General features: G+C 45.4%; 1 protein-coding gene across 5 annotated transcripts in view; it reads left to right on the top strand.

Annotated features, from left to right (window-relative positions):
• PHYKPL (5-phosphohydroxy-L-lysine phospho-lyase) overlaps positions 1–17270 on the top strand; it is a 25879-nt gene continuing 8609 nt past the window's right edge. The window contains exons 1-8 of one of the 5 annotated variants that reach the window (XM_032626698.1): positions 1–80; positions 1139–1257; positions 1758–1917; positions 5163–5237; positions 6008–6095; positions 6173–6289; positions 7830–7912; positions 8167–8392. In XM_032626698.1, the coding sequence (XP_032482589.1) occupies positions 22–80; positions 1139–1257; positions 1758–1917; positions 5163–5237; positions 6008–6095; positions 6173–6289; positions 7830–7912; positions 8167–8392 (927 nt within the window). In that variant the 5' untranslated portion in view covers positions 1–21. Of the gene's footprint in view, positions 81–1138; positions 1258–1757; positions 1918–3766; positions 3982–5162; positions 5238–6007; positions 6096–6172; positions 6290–7829; positions 7913–8166; positions 8393–17270 lie in introns of those variants that run through there. The other 4 variants (XM_032626697.1, XM_032626701.1, XM_032626702.1 and 1 more) reach the window with 4 other exon arrangements.

A 17270-nucleotide genomic window follows, 5' to 3' on the forward strand; every position in this document is an offset into this window, starting at 1 on the left:
GAGCGAGTGCTGGCGGGCGCCATGGCCACTGATACGCGCGGGAAGGCCGCGACTCTGGCCCTGAGGAGGCGGCTACTCAGGTACCGAGACGGCGACGCGATGGGGGGGGCCGCGCACAAGGCACGCACGTCCGGCGCGAGCCTACAGGCCCCAGCCCCCGCGGCCTCGCACGACCTGTCCCTGTTCCGGCGCCTCTGGCCCCTGAGACCCCGCCGCGCGCAGCCTGTCTCGGCGGTCTTATCCCGCGCCTCCCCCGCAGCGTCTTATCCATTCCCGCAGCCGGGCTCCTGGGAGGACCTCGCCCAGTGGTAGCCCGCCCTCCGGACCTGGGCCCGGCTCGGGAGTGACCCAGGAAGGGGCTGAAAGTCCAGACGAAGGGTGGGGTGGGGTGTCGGCTCACAGGCAGCCTTAGAGAAAGTCTACCCTTGACCTGTGTCTGAGGGGCTGTCGGTGGGACGTGGGGCATGAGGCAGCCTTGGGCTAGAGCTTGGGGCTGGCCCCCACCAGGGCAGCAGGCTTGGAGGGCAAGGACTTGTTTAGGGCCGAGAGCCAGCCACCAAATGGTGGTGCCCTACTCACTCATACCAGCAAAGAGACACTGCCTTAGGGAGCCCGTGTGGGTCTGGAGCAGCCACCTTTCCCGGGACCCGAGCGATTCAATGGGCACATGTGGGAATGAATGAAGCCACATAGCCTTCAAATGACTTAAGAAACAATTTGTTTTTGTTTTTTGCGGTACGCGGGCCTCTCACTGTTGTGGCCTCTCCCATTGCGGAGCACAGGCTCTGGACGCGCAGGCTCAGCGGCCATGGCTCACGGGCCTAGCTGCTCCGCGGCATGTGGGGTCTTCCCGGACCAGGGCTCAAACCCGTGTCCCCTGCATCGGCAGGCGGACTCTCAACCACTGCGCCACCAGGGAAGCCCAAGAAACAGTTTGTTTTAGCAACTTCTTACCCCATCCTTTTCTCCTTTCCAGCCACCTGTGGAGTGGGGGAGGGAGTGGAGACAGGGACGCAACAACTTGCCCTTCAAGCTTTTGTCCTTTCCAGAAACTGGGAAAGGGTAGGGGGAGGCCTCTGATGGGTGGATTTCTCCCTTCCCGTCTTCAGACATGGCTGTCCATTCGTTGTCCCCACAGCAATTCCTGCAGACTCTTTTTTCCTGAGGATCCTATTAAGATTGTCCGGGGCCAAGGGCAATACATGTATGATGAACAGGGGGCAGAATACATCGATTGCATCAACAATGTGGCTCACGGTCAGTATCATACCTCAAGATGGGGCAGGAAAGCATGCCAACACTGTGAACCTGGTCCAAGGGTGAACCTGAGGTTCAGAGAGGTACAGAGAACTCAGGTTCTGCTTAGCCAGCATCCATGTGCAGAGGAGACCCGGTTTTCATATGTATATGTATAACTGATCCACTTTGTTTCAAAGCAGAAACTAACACACCATTGTAAAGCAATTATACCCAATAAAGATGTTAAAAAAAAAAAAAAAGAGCATAGGTTTTCGAGATCAGGTTTCTGCCAGAGAACTTTGCCTTCTGCCAGAATCTCAGGGACTCCTTTCTAGGTCTCCCTTTCCAGAGTGGCACCTCTGTCTCACCCCCTCTGTCTTCAGACTCCCGTCTTTCCTCTGTACCTCTGCCTCTATAACTGCATCTCCTTTAGTTGCGTTCACAGATTGGGGCTGGGAGAGGCCCGGAGGGATTGGCTGAGTGGGGCCGGCTGTGTGATGGAGGTGGCCCTCTTGCAGTTGGGCACTGCCACCCTCTCGTGGTCCAAGCAGCACATGAACAGAACCAGGTGCTCAACACCAACAGCCGGTACCTGCACGACAACATCGTGGATTACGCACAGAGGCTGTCCGAGACCCTACCAGAGAAGCTCTGTGTATTTTATTTCCTGAATTCTGGGTAAGTGCACTGTGGCCAGCCCCCAGCAAAAGGATGAGACAACAATGGAGAGATTTGCTCACATGGGCATAGCATTGTGTAGCCGACGGAGTGTGGGGAGAGGCAGCCCTCAGTGGGCCAGGCACCCACACTTCCTAGCTGCAGGCCCCACTGCTTCTCTGTCAGATCCACTTTCCTGTTCTCTTTGTAAGGAGTGCCATTACCTCTCTTCTAAGATCATTGTTGGGGCTTACCAAGGTAATATGTTCCTTTATTTCTGCTTTATGCATACACAGGCACAGTGCTGGGAGCTACAGCCAAAATCCCTGCTCTGTAAGGAATAGAAACATCAAAGATGCTTCAAAGAAATACAAAATTACAAAGAGGAATCATTTTCTGGAGGAAAACTACAGAGAATAATGAGGCATAGAAGCAGTGGGGTGACCTGGCCTGCTCTGAGAGGGTCGGGGAAGGTGTCCCTGAAGAAGTGATGTTAGGCTAAGAGCTGACTAGGGGATAGCTAGATGAGGAGGAAGGTAGGGTGCTGCCCGCTCCATTGGAAGTGTTCTTGTCAAGGTCACCACACAGAACAGCCTGTACAGAGGTCCTATGGCAGGAAAAATATTTGCACCCCAGCGCACTTGAGCTGAAAGGCAGCCAGTGAGGGAGGGCAGAGGGTGGGAGCCTGGGGACACTGGGGAGGGAGGCAGGGCCCATCACCCAGGGCTTTATTGGTCAAGTGAGGAATCTGTGTATCCCAAGAGCATTGGGAAGCCATCAGAGGGTTTTAATCAGGTAAGTGGTATCATCAGGACTGGAGGAAAGCAAGAATGGACACCATTAGGCACCAGTTTAGTGACCGGTGATAGGTTATGCTACACTGGGAGTAGCAGTGGAGGCAGAAATGGCAGATGATGGCGTGTACACAGAACCAGCCCAGTGTGCCTGGGAGAGAAAAGTACAGAGAATTATGAGGCATAGAAACAGAGAGGGGACCTGGTCTCTTTGCTGCCCTTGTCTTCCTGTTTCTCAGTAATATTGCCAGAGTTACCACTCTCTCTGGAAATGCTTTCTGGTCTTGCTTCCAGAACATTTCACGCTTCTTGTTTTCTGCCAGCTTCTGGCCACTCCCCCTGTCTCCTATGATGATTCTTCCTACTCTATTCCTCAGGGCTGGTCGTCTCTGAGCCCTCTGCCTTCCTTACCTCATCCATTCCCGTGTATTACATATCATCCACATGCTGGTGACTCCCAACTTTGTATCTTTTTAAAATTTATTTATTTATTTGGCTGTGCCAGGAATTCGTTGCAGCACGCGGGATCTTCATTGCGGCGTGCAGGATCTTTAGTTGCGACGTGTGAGATCTAGTTCCTTGACCAGAGATCGAACCCGGGCCCCCTGCATTGGGAGTGTGGAGTCTTAACCACTGGACCACCAGGGAAGTCCCCCAAATTTGTATCTTAAACCCAGATGTTTCCCATGTGTTCCAGCCTCAAGGTTCTAACTGCCCACTTGACTTTGGAACAGGTCTAACATCACCTGTCCAAAAGACATCAGGAGTTGATCGTCAGGTTTCCTTGGTGGCGCAGTGGTTAAGAATCCGCCTGCCAGTGCAGGGGACACGGCTTCTATCCCTGGTCCAGGAAGATCCCACATGCCGCACAGCAACTAAGCCCATGAGCCACAACTACTGAGCCTGTGCTCTAGAGCCCACAAGCCACAAATACTGAGCCCACGTGCTGCAACTACTGAAGCCCGCATGCCTAGAGCCCATGCTCCACAAGAGAAGCCACCGCAATGAGAAGCCCTCGCACCACAACAGAGTAGCCCCCGCTTGCTGCAACTAGAGAAAGCCCGTGCACAGCAACGAAGACCCAATGCAGCTAAAAATAAATAAATAAATAAATATATTTTTTAAAAAAAAGAAAAGAAAGAATTGTCTTCACTAACACCTGGTGTGGGACCATGGCACTGGCTCTCCCTGACATTCTCAGGCACCTACCCCAGACTTTCCCAAGAAGACCGGCCCTCCCTCACCCTATCTGTCCTGGCAAATGCCAGCACCGTCTGCGCCTCTGCTCAAGGTAGAAACGCACCCTCCTCCCAGTCCTGCATCAGGCTTGCCTTGTCTGTCTCCAGGTTGTCTCCTAACTCCATTCACCTCTCTCTGCGTGGTCACCACCTGCTCTCACCTTCGTGTCCTTCTAGGTCTCCTCACTTGCACTTTAATTCCCTTCTACTCCATTATATACACAGAGAGGCTTCCTCCTCATATGGGAGCTGAATCATGTCCCTTCTCTGATTAAAACTTTTCAGTAGCTTCACATGGCACTGAGAAGAAAATCCAGGCTCCTTCTGCAGGCTCCTTCTCCCCACTTCCTCTCTCATGCTGCCCCTGGCCTCCCTTGTCTTCTTGTGGTTCCCTGAGCAATTTTCCTTCACAAGGTCTTTGTGTGTGCTGCTCATTCTGCCTAGAAACTTCACCCTCAGGACTACAGGTGTGGCCTTCGTCTGTTCCGGCTGCTGTAACAAAATACTGTAGACGTGGTGGCTTAAACAGAAATTTATTGTCCCACAGTTCTGGAAGTCAGAATCCAAGATCAAGTTGCTGGCAGATTTGGTTTTGTTGAGTCCTCTCTCCTCGGTTGCAGGTGGCCACCTTCTCACTGTCTTCACATGGCCTTTCTTCGGAGCATGCACACCCCCGGGTGTCTCTCTGTGTGTCCAAATGTCTTCTTACAAAGAGACCAGTTGTATTGGATTAAGGCCACCCAGATGGCCTCATTTTAACTTAATCACCTCTTTAAAGGCCCTGTCTCTAAAATACAATCACATTCTGAGATACTGGGAGTTAGGGCTTCAACACATGAATTTGGGGAGACACGATTCATCCCATAACACCCCTTATCTAAGGTAGGGCCCTACCTGGTTCTCTCGGTACCCTGTGTCCATTGTAGCACTTACCAAATGATCATTCTGTCTTTGTTTTTTGGCTTTCGTTACACATAGTAGAATGTAAGTTCCAGGAGGGCCAGAGCCTGCCTGTTTTACTTAACTATTTTCGCCCCCAGCTCCTAGCACATTGAAGGCATTTGATAAATGTTTACTGAATGAATAAGTGAATGATTAATGAATGGTGTCCTAAGAATCTTCTTGCTGCTGGAAGGGCTCTTCCTTCCCTCCAGGTTTCTCTGTAGAAAGCAGTGATCCTGGAGGGAAAGCCCTTGGATAGCTGTCTAAGCAGTATCCACTTTTTCTGTCATAGGTCAGAAGCCAACGACCTGGCCCTGAGGCTGGCGCGCCAATACACAGGACACTGGGACGTGGTGGTATTAGATCAGTAAGTGCCATTTCCAGAAGCGTGGGCCTGCTGCTTATTGGGGATCAGTGAGGCTCTGATTTTGGGTGCCTTGGGCAGGAAAGATGAGGGGCCTGGGCCTGGAGAGGATCATGAGGACCTGGCCACAGAGACACCCCACACACACACACACCAGGCGGCTCTTTCCCCCAGGTGTCTCTTCTGTGGTGGCAGCTTCTGGGGAGCAGAGAATGCTTTATAAGGTGGTGAGAGTTGGTCCCACATATTAGGTTTTAAAACTGTTGTAGGGACTTCCCTGGTGGGCCAGTGGTTAGGACTCTGCACTGCCAATGCAGGGGGCGCAGGTTTGATCCCTGGTCGGGAAACTAAGATCCCACATGCCGTGTGGCATGGCCAAAAGATTAAAAAAATAAAATTAAAAAATATTCCAACAGTAGCTCCCATTGTACTGAGTATCTGCTGTGCACAAGACCCAGGCCCAGGGTTAGAGCATTATCACATTTAAGGTTCATTAAAACCATGAAGGAGAAACACCCCCCCCCAACTTTACAGAGGAGGGAACTGAGCCCAAAGATTTTAACGATTAGCCACCGTTACATAGCTAGTAAGTGGCCTTGGAGGAAGGCTTGCTGACTCCAAGGCCTGTGCTCGTTCCTGGCCCTAGGACTCAGGCTGTGTCTGAAAGGTTGGTCTTCCCTGAGTGTTTCCTGAGGTGACTAGACAGTTGTCAGGGCCAGGCCAGGGAGTACATGCCACCTGGGTCTGAGCCCACTCTCCCTTCTCCTTCCCAGTGCTTATCATGGTCACCTGAGCTCCCTGATCGACATCAGCCCCTACAAGTTCCGGGACCTGGATGGCCAGAAGGAGTGGGTCCACGTGGTATGCACTGCTCAAATGGGCAACAGGCCGGTGCTTGCGCCTCAGCCTGGATGACATGGTGCTGTCACTCCCCACAGGCACCTCTCCCAGACACTTACCGGGGCCCCTACCGGGAGGACCACCCCAATCCAGCTGTGGCCTATGCCAGTGAGGTGAAACGTGTGGTCGGCAGCGCACAGGAGAAGGGCAGGAAGGTAACCACATCCACGCAGGTCTGGTCCAGCAAACAGCAAATGCTGCCAGCCCTGGACTGGATCTTGGGAACCCTGAGAGAAATTGGAACCAGGGCCTGCCCTTTGGGAGTCTAGTAGAGGGATTAAGTGCTCAGCAGAGAGTTTAGGTAGAGATATGTCCTGGGCGTTACTGGACTCCAGGGGCCCAAGCTGGACTGGGGTGTGTGTGATGGTGGGCCCGTGGAGGGGGTGCTGCCTGATTTTAGTAATATAAGGTGAGTAGGAGTTAGCCATTCAAGGTGGGGTCGGGGTAGACAAGGAAAGGCATCCTCAACAGAGCGGCGGCCTGTGCACGAACCATGTGAGTATGGAGCCAGGCTGAGCCGGCAGGAGATGAACCTAGAGAAGCAGGTAGGACCATAGGCCCGCGGACTGCAAGTGCCCCTTTAGCTGAGGGGCTAGAGGCCATGGGAGACCTTTGTAGAGTTTTAAGAGAGAAGGTAATAGGACCAGGGGATGCAGTTGAATGGGGCCAGTCTGAGGGCAGGTGACATGAGGAGGCCCTGTTGGCCCGAGTGAGCAATGGGGAGACCCACCCAGGGCAGTGTAGTAGAGATGGATTGTGGGGCAGAGACAGGAGAGATACGTCATACCCTGGAAGAGCAGCAGCCACGGCAGCAGTAGAGGGGAGGCAGCTGGTGATTGGTATTAGGGCTCTCTAGAAGGCTTTGCTGAAGGAGTGACAACTGAACACAGGATATATAGCAAAGACAGGCCAGAAAGGTTGGCAGAGCCAGATCCAGGAAGCCTGGCCCATGCATTTCCGATGCTCTGCACCTACTTATATAAAACCAAAAAAGAGATTCCTGTGGTGGCAGCATGGGTGGGTGACCGGTTTCCCACCCCGTCAGTCCTTCCTTCATCCCAGCAGTAGCCTCTGAAGCAGCTCCAAGGCAGAACACAGTTTGGAAGTCATTGCTATAAGCAAAAGGGTCAGTGAAGGGTTTTAAACAGGACAGTGATGAGCTCAGTGTCTACACTGAGGCATCACCCTGGTGGCCAGTGGAGGATGGATTGGAAGAGGTGTCCAGTTAGAAGGCAGGAGGCCAAGGCAGAAACTGGCAGGTCTGCCAGGAGGCAGGAGTATCCAGCGGGGAGGGGAAGGAGTGGGTGCAACGATGTTGCAGGGATAGAGTCAGAGGCTGTGCTGACTGATAGATGAAGAAGGTGGCTGGATCAAGGATGGGGCCAGATTTCTGTCCTAGTTGGGAGGGATGGGACTCACCATATGGGAGAAGGGAAGGAACAGGCTTATGGGGGAGAAGTCTGGATTTCATCTGGAGCATGCTAAGTACAGGGGGTCTGGAGGCATCCAGGTGGTAAGAATTGGTTCAAGTCCTGAAAAAGCTACATCACAGACCCTCAGGTGTGATGTGGAGCCCAAAGTGGGGGCACAGTGCGGACAGTAACTCATCATGTTTGGAGCCAGCACTGAGCATCAGCGGACGTGCTCAGCTTGCAGCTCAGCCCCTCCGCAGTGCCATTCCCTTCTCCTCCACAGATTGCAGCGTTCTTTGCTGAGTCTCTGCCCAGTGTGGGAGGGCAGATCATTCCTCCTGCTGGCTACTTCCCAGAAGTGGCAGGGTGAGTAGGTGGGAGAGGCTGCCCCAGGGTGGGGTTTGCCAGCCTTTGTTCCAAATTCCAACCTCAGCCTGGCAATTCCTGCCAGAATTGTCAGACAAAGCCCCTGAAGAAATAGTGGCTCCAAGAAGGCCAGCTATCTGCATAAGGTCCCCACCTTACTGTTGCCAAAGCCAGGATTCAGAGTCCCAAGACCCAGCTCCTGGTCTCCTCCCTCTCACCACAGTCCCCCATCAGCCGTGTGTCCTCTGCCACAGGCACATCCGCAGGGCCGGAGGGGTCTTTGTTGCAGACGAGATTCAAGTGGGCTTTGGCCGAGTAGGCAAGCACTTCTGGGCCTTCCAGCTGCAGGGGGAAGACTTTGTCCCCGACATTGTCACCATGGGCAAGTCTATTGGCAATGGCCACCCTGTAGCCTGTGTGGCCACAACACATGCTGTGGCGAGGGCATTTGAAGCCACCGGCGTCGAGTACTTCAACACGGTGAGTGAAGGCTCCAGGGCCAGGAAGCACCATGGTGGCTTCTGTACAAACAAGGCCACTACTACTCACTAATTTTTTTGTAAATATAGTTGTTTTATCGTAAATATTACAGTAAATATAAATAGATATAACCCATATAAACAAAAGCTCGTTGGCTTCCTCACAAGTTTTTGAGAGTGTAAGGGAATTCTAAGACCGAAAGTTTGAGAACCACTGCATTATCATTCAATTCTAGTTTTTTCAAATCTTTTTGTTAACCTCTGACTTACTGCCACTTATTCTTTTGATACTTATTCTGTAAAATGTGTTGTTTTACGTGATTGTTCTACATGTCCTTGGGAAATTGTGGGTTCTCTAAATGTTGTTTGCCAGACTCCCTGAATGTCTCTTAGGTCACACTTGTTAATTGTGTTGTTTGAATCTTCTGTATTCTTACTGGATTTTTTTTTTTCCTACTTAACCTACTAATAATTAAGAACTGTGTGTTTAAATCTCACACTATGATGAAAAATGATCAATTTTTTTCTTGTAATACTGTTAATTTTTGCTTCATATATTGTGAGGCTGTTAAGTAATACATATATTACTTAATAATATTAAGTAGTATATATATATATACTTTTGGGTTTTTTTTGGCCACGCTGCTTGGCTTACAGGATCTTAGTTCCCCAACCAGGGATTGAATCTGTGCCCTCGGCAATGAAAGCATGGAGTCCTAACCACTGGACTGCCAGGGAATTCCCAGTATATATGTTTTTTTTTTTTTTCTGTATGTTCATTGGGAATTGAATCTTTTTCTTGATTGAGGTATAATTGACATATAACATTATATTGATTTCAGGTGTACAACGTAATGATTCAGTACTTGTGTGTGTGTGTATGTATATATGTGTGTGTGTATATATATGTGTGAATGTATATATATATATGGTGATCACCACGATAATTCTAGTTAACATCCATCACCATACATGGTTACAATTTTTTTTTTCTTATGATGATGAGAACTTTTAAGATCTGTTAGCAGCTTTCAAGCATACAATACAGTATTATTAACTACAGTCACTATGCGTCCCTGGGACTTAATTATTTTATACCTGAAAGTTTGTACCTTTCGACCCCCTTCACCCATTTTGCCCACCCCCACCTCTGGCAATCACCAATCTGTTCTCTGTATCTAAAAGTTCAGGGTTTTTTGGGTGTTTGGTTTTTGGTTTTCTTAGATTCCACATATAAGTGGAATCATATGGTATTTGTCTTCTCTGTCAGATTTATTTCACTTAGCATAATGCCCTCAAGTTATGAAAGCATCTTGTTGCAAATGGCAAGATTTCCTTCTTTTTTAGGGCTGAATTTTATATATATACATTCCATTCATCAATCAACAGACACATATCTTGGCTATTGTAAATAATTCTGCCATGACTGTAGGGGTGCAGATAGCTCTTTAAGATAGTATTTTCAGTTCCTTCAGATAAATATCCAAAGTGGAATTGCTGGATCACATGGTAGTTCTATTTTTAGTTTTCTGAGTAACTTCCACACTGTTTTCCATAGTGGCTGCACCAATGTACATTCCCACCAACAATGCACAAGGATTCCTTTTTCTCCACAACCTTGCCAGCACTTGTTATTTCTGGTCTTTTTGATAATAGCCATTCTAACAGGTGTGAGGTGACATCTCATTGTGGTTTTGATTTGCATTGCCCTGACGATTAGTGGTGTTGAGCACCTTTTCGTGTACCTGTTAGCCATCTGTATGTCTTCTTTGGAAAAATGTCTATTCAGATTTCTACCCAATTTTTAAAAATTTATTTATTTAATTTATTTATTTTTGGCTGTGTTGGGTCTTCGTTGCTGTGTGCCGGCTTTCTCTAGTTGCAGCGAGTGGGGCTTCAGTAGCTGTGGCACATGGGTTCAGTACTTGTGGCTTGTGGGCTCTAGAGCACAGGCTCAGTAGTTGTGGCGCACGGGCTTAGTTGCTCCGTGGCATGTGGGATTTTCCTGGACCAGGGCTTGAACCTGTGTCCCCTGCATTGGCAGGCAGATTCTTAACCACTGCGCCACCAGGGAAGCCCCTCTACCCAATTTTTAATTGTATTGCTCTGTTTTTTGCTACTGAGTTACATGAATTCTTTATATATTTTGGATATTAGCTCCTTATCAGATACATGATTTGCAAATATTTTCTCCCAGTCAGTTGATTGCCTTTTCATTTTGTTGATGATTTGCTGTGCAAAGCTTTTTAGTTTTATGTAGTCCCGCTTGTTTATTTTTGCTTTTGTTACCTTTGCTTTCAAGTGTCAAATCCAAAAAATCATTGCCAAGACCAATGTCAAGGAGCTTACCGCCTATGTTTTCTTTAGGAGTTTTATGATTTCATGTCTTACATTCAAATCTTCAGTCCATTTTGAGTTAATTTTTTGTGTATGGTGTAAAATAGTGGTCCAGTTTCATTCTTTTGCATGTGGCTGTGCAGTTTCTCAAGAATTGAGTCTTTTATTATATGGAGTAATAGTTTCCATTCCTAATAATGTTTTTGGTCTTAAAGTTTATTTTATCTGATATTATAAAGCTAAGTCAGCTTTCTTTTGACTATCAATTACCCAATGTATTATTTTCTACCCTTCTATTTTCAACCTTGTGTGCTCATGCTTTAGGTGTATTTCTTTTAACCAGCATATATCTAGAATTTGGGTTTTTGCCCAAATCTGTTAATATTTGACTTCAAAGTAATGACTTTAAATTTAACGTAACTATTGATGTATTTAGGCCTGTTGCTAGCATCTTAATTTATAATTTCAGCTTACCATACTTTTCTGTGTCTTTTAATCCTTCCTATTTTATTTAAGTATCTGTATTACAAGTATTTCATCCCAAATTCCTTTCAGTGGAAGCCTTTATGTTGCAAACCTTCTGAGGTCTTCTGTGCCTAAGGGTATTTGTGTCAGGCCCTCATATTTAACTATTTTAGCCAAAAATAGAATCTAGATCCTAGTTACTGTAAAAGTATATTCCAGGGACTTCCCTGGCTGTCCAGTGGTTAAGACTCCACACTTCCACTCCAGGGGGCACAGGTTCAGTCCCTGGTCAGGGAACTAAGATTCTGCATGCCACGCAGCAGGCCTAAATAAATAAAGTCAGTGCTGATGGATTCATTTTTTTTAAAAGTGTATTCCATTGTCACCTTGCATGCAGTGTTGCTGTTGAAAACGCTGAAATCACGGATTCTTTTTTAGTTGAAATATAATTCACATATTATAAAATTTACTCTTTCAAATACAAATTCAATGGTTTTTTTTTTTTTTTTTTTTTTTTTTGGTATGCAGGCCTCTCACTGTTGTGGCCTCTCCCGTTGCGGAGCACAGGCTCCGGACGCGCAGGCTCAGCAGCCATGGCTCACGGGCCTAGCCGCTCTGCGGCATGTGGGATCTTCCCGGACCGGGGCACGAACCCGTGTCCCCTGCATCGGCAGGCAGACTCTCAACTGCTGCGCCACCAGGGAAGCCCCAATGGTTTTTAATTCAAGTACAATTCAGTCTTTTATAGTATACTCACCAAGTTGTTCAGCCATTATTACTGTCTTAATTTTCATTGTTGTACATTTTCATCACCCCAAAAAGCAACTCCATACCCATTAGCAATCACTCCCCATTGCCTTTTCTCTACAAGTACTGGCAATCACTAACCTTCTTTCTGTCTCCATGGATTTGCCTGTTCTTGACATTTCACATAAATGCAGTCACACAATATGTGACCTTTTGTGTCTGGCTTCTATCACGTAGCATGTTTTCAAGGTTCATCCATGTTATAGCATGAATCAGTCTTTCATTCCTTTTTATGAATGATTAATGTTCCATTGTATGAGTATACCGTGTTTCATTTATCCATTCTTCAGTGGAATGTGTTTTCAGTTCTTTTGAGCGTATGCCTTACCTATGAGTGGAATTGCTGGGTCATATGGCAACTCTTAAGTTTAACTTTTTGAGGAATGACAAAGTTTTTCCAAGCAGCTATACCACTTTACATGCAACGTATGAGGGTTCCAATTTCTCCATATCCTCTCCAGCATTTATTTTCTCTCTCTTATTATAGCCATCCTAGTGAGTGTGAAGTGGTATCTCATTATGATTTGCATTTGCCTGATGGCTAGAGGTGCTGAGAATCTTCTCATGTGCTTATTGACCATATATATATATATATATATATATATATATATACACATATGTATGTATATATATATGTATCCCATTATATATGACATATATATTCCAAAGAATATATCCTTTGCAAATTTTTTAATTGGGTTACCTGTCTGTTTTTGCTGCGTTGTAAGCATTTTTTTTTTTTTTTTTTTTTTTTTTTTTTTTTTTTTGCGGTGCGCAGGCCTCCCACTGCCGTGGCCTCTCCCGCACAGGCTCCGGAGGCGCAGGTCCAGTGGCCATGGCTCACGGGCCCAGCCGCTCCGCGGCATGTGGGATCTTCCCAGACCGGGGCACGAACCCGTGTCTCCTGCATCGGCAGGCAGAACACTCAACCACTGCGCCACCAGGGAAGCCCTGTAAGCGTTCTTTATGTATCCTAAATACTAGATTCTTACCAAATACATAATTTGTAAGTATTTTCTCCCATTATTTGAGGTGTCTTTTCACTTTTTCGGTAGTATCCTTTGAAGCACAGAAGTTTTTAATTTTGATGAAGTCCAGTTTATTTTTTCTTTGGTTGCTTGTACTTTGGAGTCATAGCTAACAAACCATTGCCTAATCAACGGTCATAAAGATTTACACCTCTGTTTTCTTCCTAGAATTTTATAGTTTTTATTGTTATATTTAGGTATTGGATCCATTTTGAGCTAGTTTTTAAATATGGTATGAGGTGGAGTTACTTAACTTTGCATATAGATATCCAGTTGTCCCAACACCTTTTGCTGAAAAGACTGTTCTTTATTATATCTTATCCCATTGAATGGTCTTGGCACCCTTGTCAAGAATCAATCAGGGCTTCCCTGGTGGCGCAGTGGTTGGGAGTCCGCCTGCCGATGCAGGGGACATGGGTTCGTGCCCCGGTCCGGGAGGATCCCACGTGCCGCGGAGCGGCTGGGCCCTTGAGCCATGGCCGCTGAGCCTGTGCTCCGCAGCGGGAGAGGCCATGGCAGTGAGAGGCCCACGTACCGCAAAAAAAAAAAAAAAAAAAAACAAAAAAGAATCAATCAACCAGGGCTTCCCTGGTGGTGCAGTGGTTAAGAATCCACCTGCCAATGCAGGGGACATGGGTTCAAGCCCTGGTCCGGGAAGATCCCACATGCCGCAGAGCAACTAAGCCCATGCGCCACAACTACTGAGCCTGCACTCTAGAGTCCACGAGCCACAACTACTGAAGCCCGTGTGCCACAACTACTGAAGCCCGCGCACCTAGAGCCTGTGCTCTGCAACAAGAGAAGCCACCGCAATGAGAAGCCCGCGCACCACAACAAAGAGTAGCCCCTGCTCTCAGCAACTAGAGAAAATCCGTGTGCAGCAGCGAAGACCCAATGCAGCCAAAAATTAAATAACTGAATTTAAAAAAAAAATCAATCAACCATAAATGCATGATTTTTTTTTTTTTTTTTTTTTTTTTGGCTGCATTGGGTCTTAGTTGCAGCACACGGGATCTTTGTTGTGGCATGCAGGATCTTTCGTTGCAGCACACAGCCTCAGTAGTTGCAGTGTGCAGGCTCTCTAGTTGTGGTGTGCATTTTCTAGATCTAGCACGTGGGCTTAGTTGCCCCATGGCATGTGGGATCTTAGTTCCAGTTCCCCAATCAGGGATTGAACCTGCGTCCCCTGCATTGGAAGGTGGATTCTTTAACCACTGGACCACCAGAGAAGTCCCAAATGTATGGATTTAATGGTTTATTTGTAAACTTCCAGTTCTGTCCCACTGATCAAAAATCTATCCTCCTGCCAGTTGCACACAGTCTAGACTACTCTACTTTGTAGTATGTTTTGAAATCAGGAACTGTTAATCCCCCAGTCTTTGTTCTTCTTTTTGAAGACTGTTGTGGCTATTCTGGGTCCCTTGCATTTCAATATGAATTTTCATAATTAGCTTGTCAATTTCTACCAAAAAAGCAGCTTGGAGTTTGATAAGAGATTGCATTGAATCTGTAGATCAGTTTGGAGAGTATTGCCATCTTAACAGTACTAAGTCTTCTAATCCATAAACATGAGATATCTGTCCATTTATGGAGGTCTTTGTTTTTCAATCATGTTCATAATTTTCATTGTAAAAGTCTTTTTCTTTTTTTTTTTTTTTTGGCCACACCACATGCGGGATCTTAGTTCCCTGATCAGGGATTGAACCCACACCCTCTGCAGTGGAAGCGCAGAGTCTTAACCACTGGACCTCCAGGGAAGTCCCTGTAAAAGTCTTGGAACTACTTTTGTTAAATTTACTCCTATGTATTGTATTCTTCTTCATGCTTTTATAAATTGAATTGTTTTTTTCATTTCACTTTAAGATTCTTCATTGCTGGCGTACAGAAATACAGTTGATTTTTGGATATTGATCTTGTATCATGCAGCCTTACTGAATGCATTTATTAGCTCTAATAGTTTTTTATAGATTCTGTAGAATTTTCTGTGTACCAAATTATGTCATCTGTGAATAGAAATGGTTTTCTTGTTCCTTTCCATTCTGAATGCCTTTTATTTCTTTTTCTTGCCTAACTGCCCTAGAACCTCCAGTACAATATTGACTACAAATGGCAAGAGTAGACATCTTGTCTTCTTCCTAATCTTAGGGGAAAACATTCAGTCTTTCACCGTTAAGTATAATATCAGCTGTGAGTTTTTCATAGAAGCCTTTTATCAGGTTGAAGAAGTTCCCCTTTTTTCCTAATTTTTGAGAGCTTTTATAATGAAGGCTGTTGGGTTTTATCAAATGCTTTTTCTTCGTTTATTGTAATGATCATGTGATTTTTTTTGTCCTTAATCCTATTAATATGGTTTATTACATTATTTGATTTTCACATGTCAAACCAACTTTACATTGCTGAGATAAATCCCACGTGATCATGGTGTATAATCCTTTTTATATGTTGCTAGATTAAGTTTGCTATTGTAATTTTTGAGGATTTTTACATCTATGTTCTTAAGAGATACTGATCTATAGTTTTCTTGGGATATCGTTGTCTGGTTTTGGTATCAGGGTAATACTGGCCTCAAAGAATGATCCAGGGGCTTCCCTGGTGGCGCAGTGGTTGAGAGTCCGCCTGCTGATGCAGGGGACACGGGTTCGTGCCCCGGTCCAGGAAGATCCCACATGCCGCGGAGCAGCTAGGCCCGTGAGCCATGGCTGCTGGGCCTGCGTGTCCGGAGCCTGTGCTCTGCAACGTTAGAGGCCACAACAGTGAGAGGCCTGCGTACTGCAAAAAAAAAATGATCCAGGAAGTGTTCATGCCTCTTCTATTTTCTGGAAGACTTTCTGAAAGATTGGTAATAATTCTTTCAACATTTTGGTAGAATTCACCAGTGAAGCCATCTGGTTCTAGGCTTTGCTTTGTGAGGGTTTTTTTTATTATTAATTCATTCTTTTTACTTGCCACAGGTCTATTCAGATTTTCTATTTCTTCTCGAATCAGTGTCAGTATTTTTTATCTTTCTAGGAATTTGTTCATTTCATCTAAGTTATCTAGCTTGTTGACAGACAGTTCACATTATTCCCTTATACTTCTTTTTACTCCTATAAGATTGGCAGTGATATGTCCTCTTCATTCCTGATCTTAGTAATTTGACTCTTCTTTTTATCTTGGTCAGTCTGGCTAACGTTTGTCAATTTTGTTGATTTTCTCAGACAATCAACTTTTGGTTTTGTTGATTTTTTTCTATTGTTTTTCTATATTTCTATTTATTTCCACTGTAGTCTTTATGATTTCCTTTATTTTTGCTTTAGATTTAGTTTGCTTTTCTTTTTTATACTTTTTAAGGTGGAAATATTCATTTGAGATTTTTTTTTAACAGAAGTATTTACAGACATGAAATTTTCTGTAAGCATTACTTTTACCACATCCCATGAGTTTAGGTATGTTGTGCTTTCTTTTTCATTTATCTCTAAATATTTTTTAATCTCCCTGTGACTTCTTTGACCCATTGTTTGTTTAAGCATGTTATTTAATTTTCACATAGTTTTTTAGTTTTTCAGTGTTCTGTTATTTATTTCTAGCTTCATTCCACTGTGGTGAGAAAGATACTTTCTATGATTTCAGACTTTTAAAATATATTAACACTTGTTTTATAGCCTAATATATTGATATATAGTCTATCCTGGAGAATGTTCCATGTGCACTTGAGAAGAGTATTTATACTGCTTTTTTGAAGTGGAGTGTTCTGTATATATCTATTAGATCTAGTTGGTTTATAGTGTTGCTCAAGCCTTCTACTTCCTGGTTGGCCTAGTTGTTTATTATTGAAAATGAGAGACTGAACTCTCCAACTATTCTTATTGAATTCTGTAGTTCTCCTTTCAGTTAATTTTTTGCTTTACTTATTTGGGGGCTCTGTTGTTAAGTACATATGTATTTGTAGTGGTTATATCATTTTGATAGATTGACTCTTTTATCATTATGTTTTCCTGTGTTGCTAATAGCAGTTTTAATCTTGCAAGTCTTTTATGTCTGATATTACTACAGCCACACCAGCTCTCTTGGTTACTGTTTGCATGGCATACCTTCCTCTCTTGCTTTCAACCTACTTGTGTCTTTACCAGTGCTCTTTATTTCTTCATGTGGATTTGATTTACGTCTGATGTCCTTTCATTTCAGCCTGAAGAAATACTGTTAGTATTTCATGTAAAGTAGATCTGCTGCTGACAAATTTTTTTCAGTTTTTTCGTTATCTAG

Source organism: Phocoena sinus, chromosome 3, assembly GCF_008692025.1.
Source record: "Phocoena sinus isolate mPhoSin1 chromosome 3, mPhoSin1.pri, whole genome shotgun sequence".
Taxonomy (NCBI): Eukaryota; Metazoa; Chordata; class Mammalia; order Artiodactyla; family Phocoenidae; genus Phocoena; species Phocoena sinus.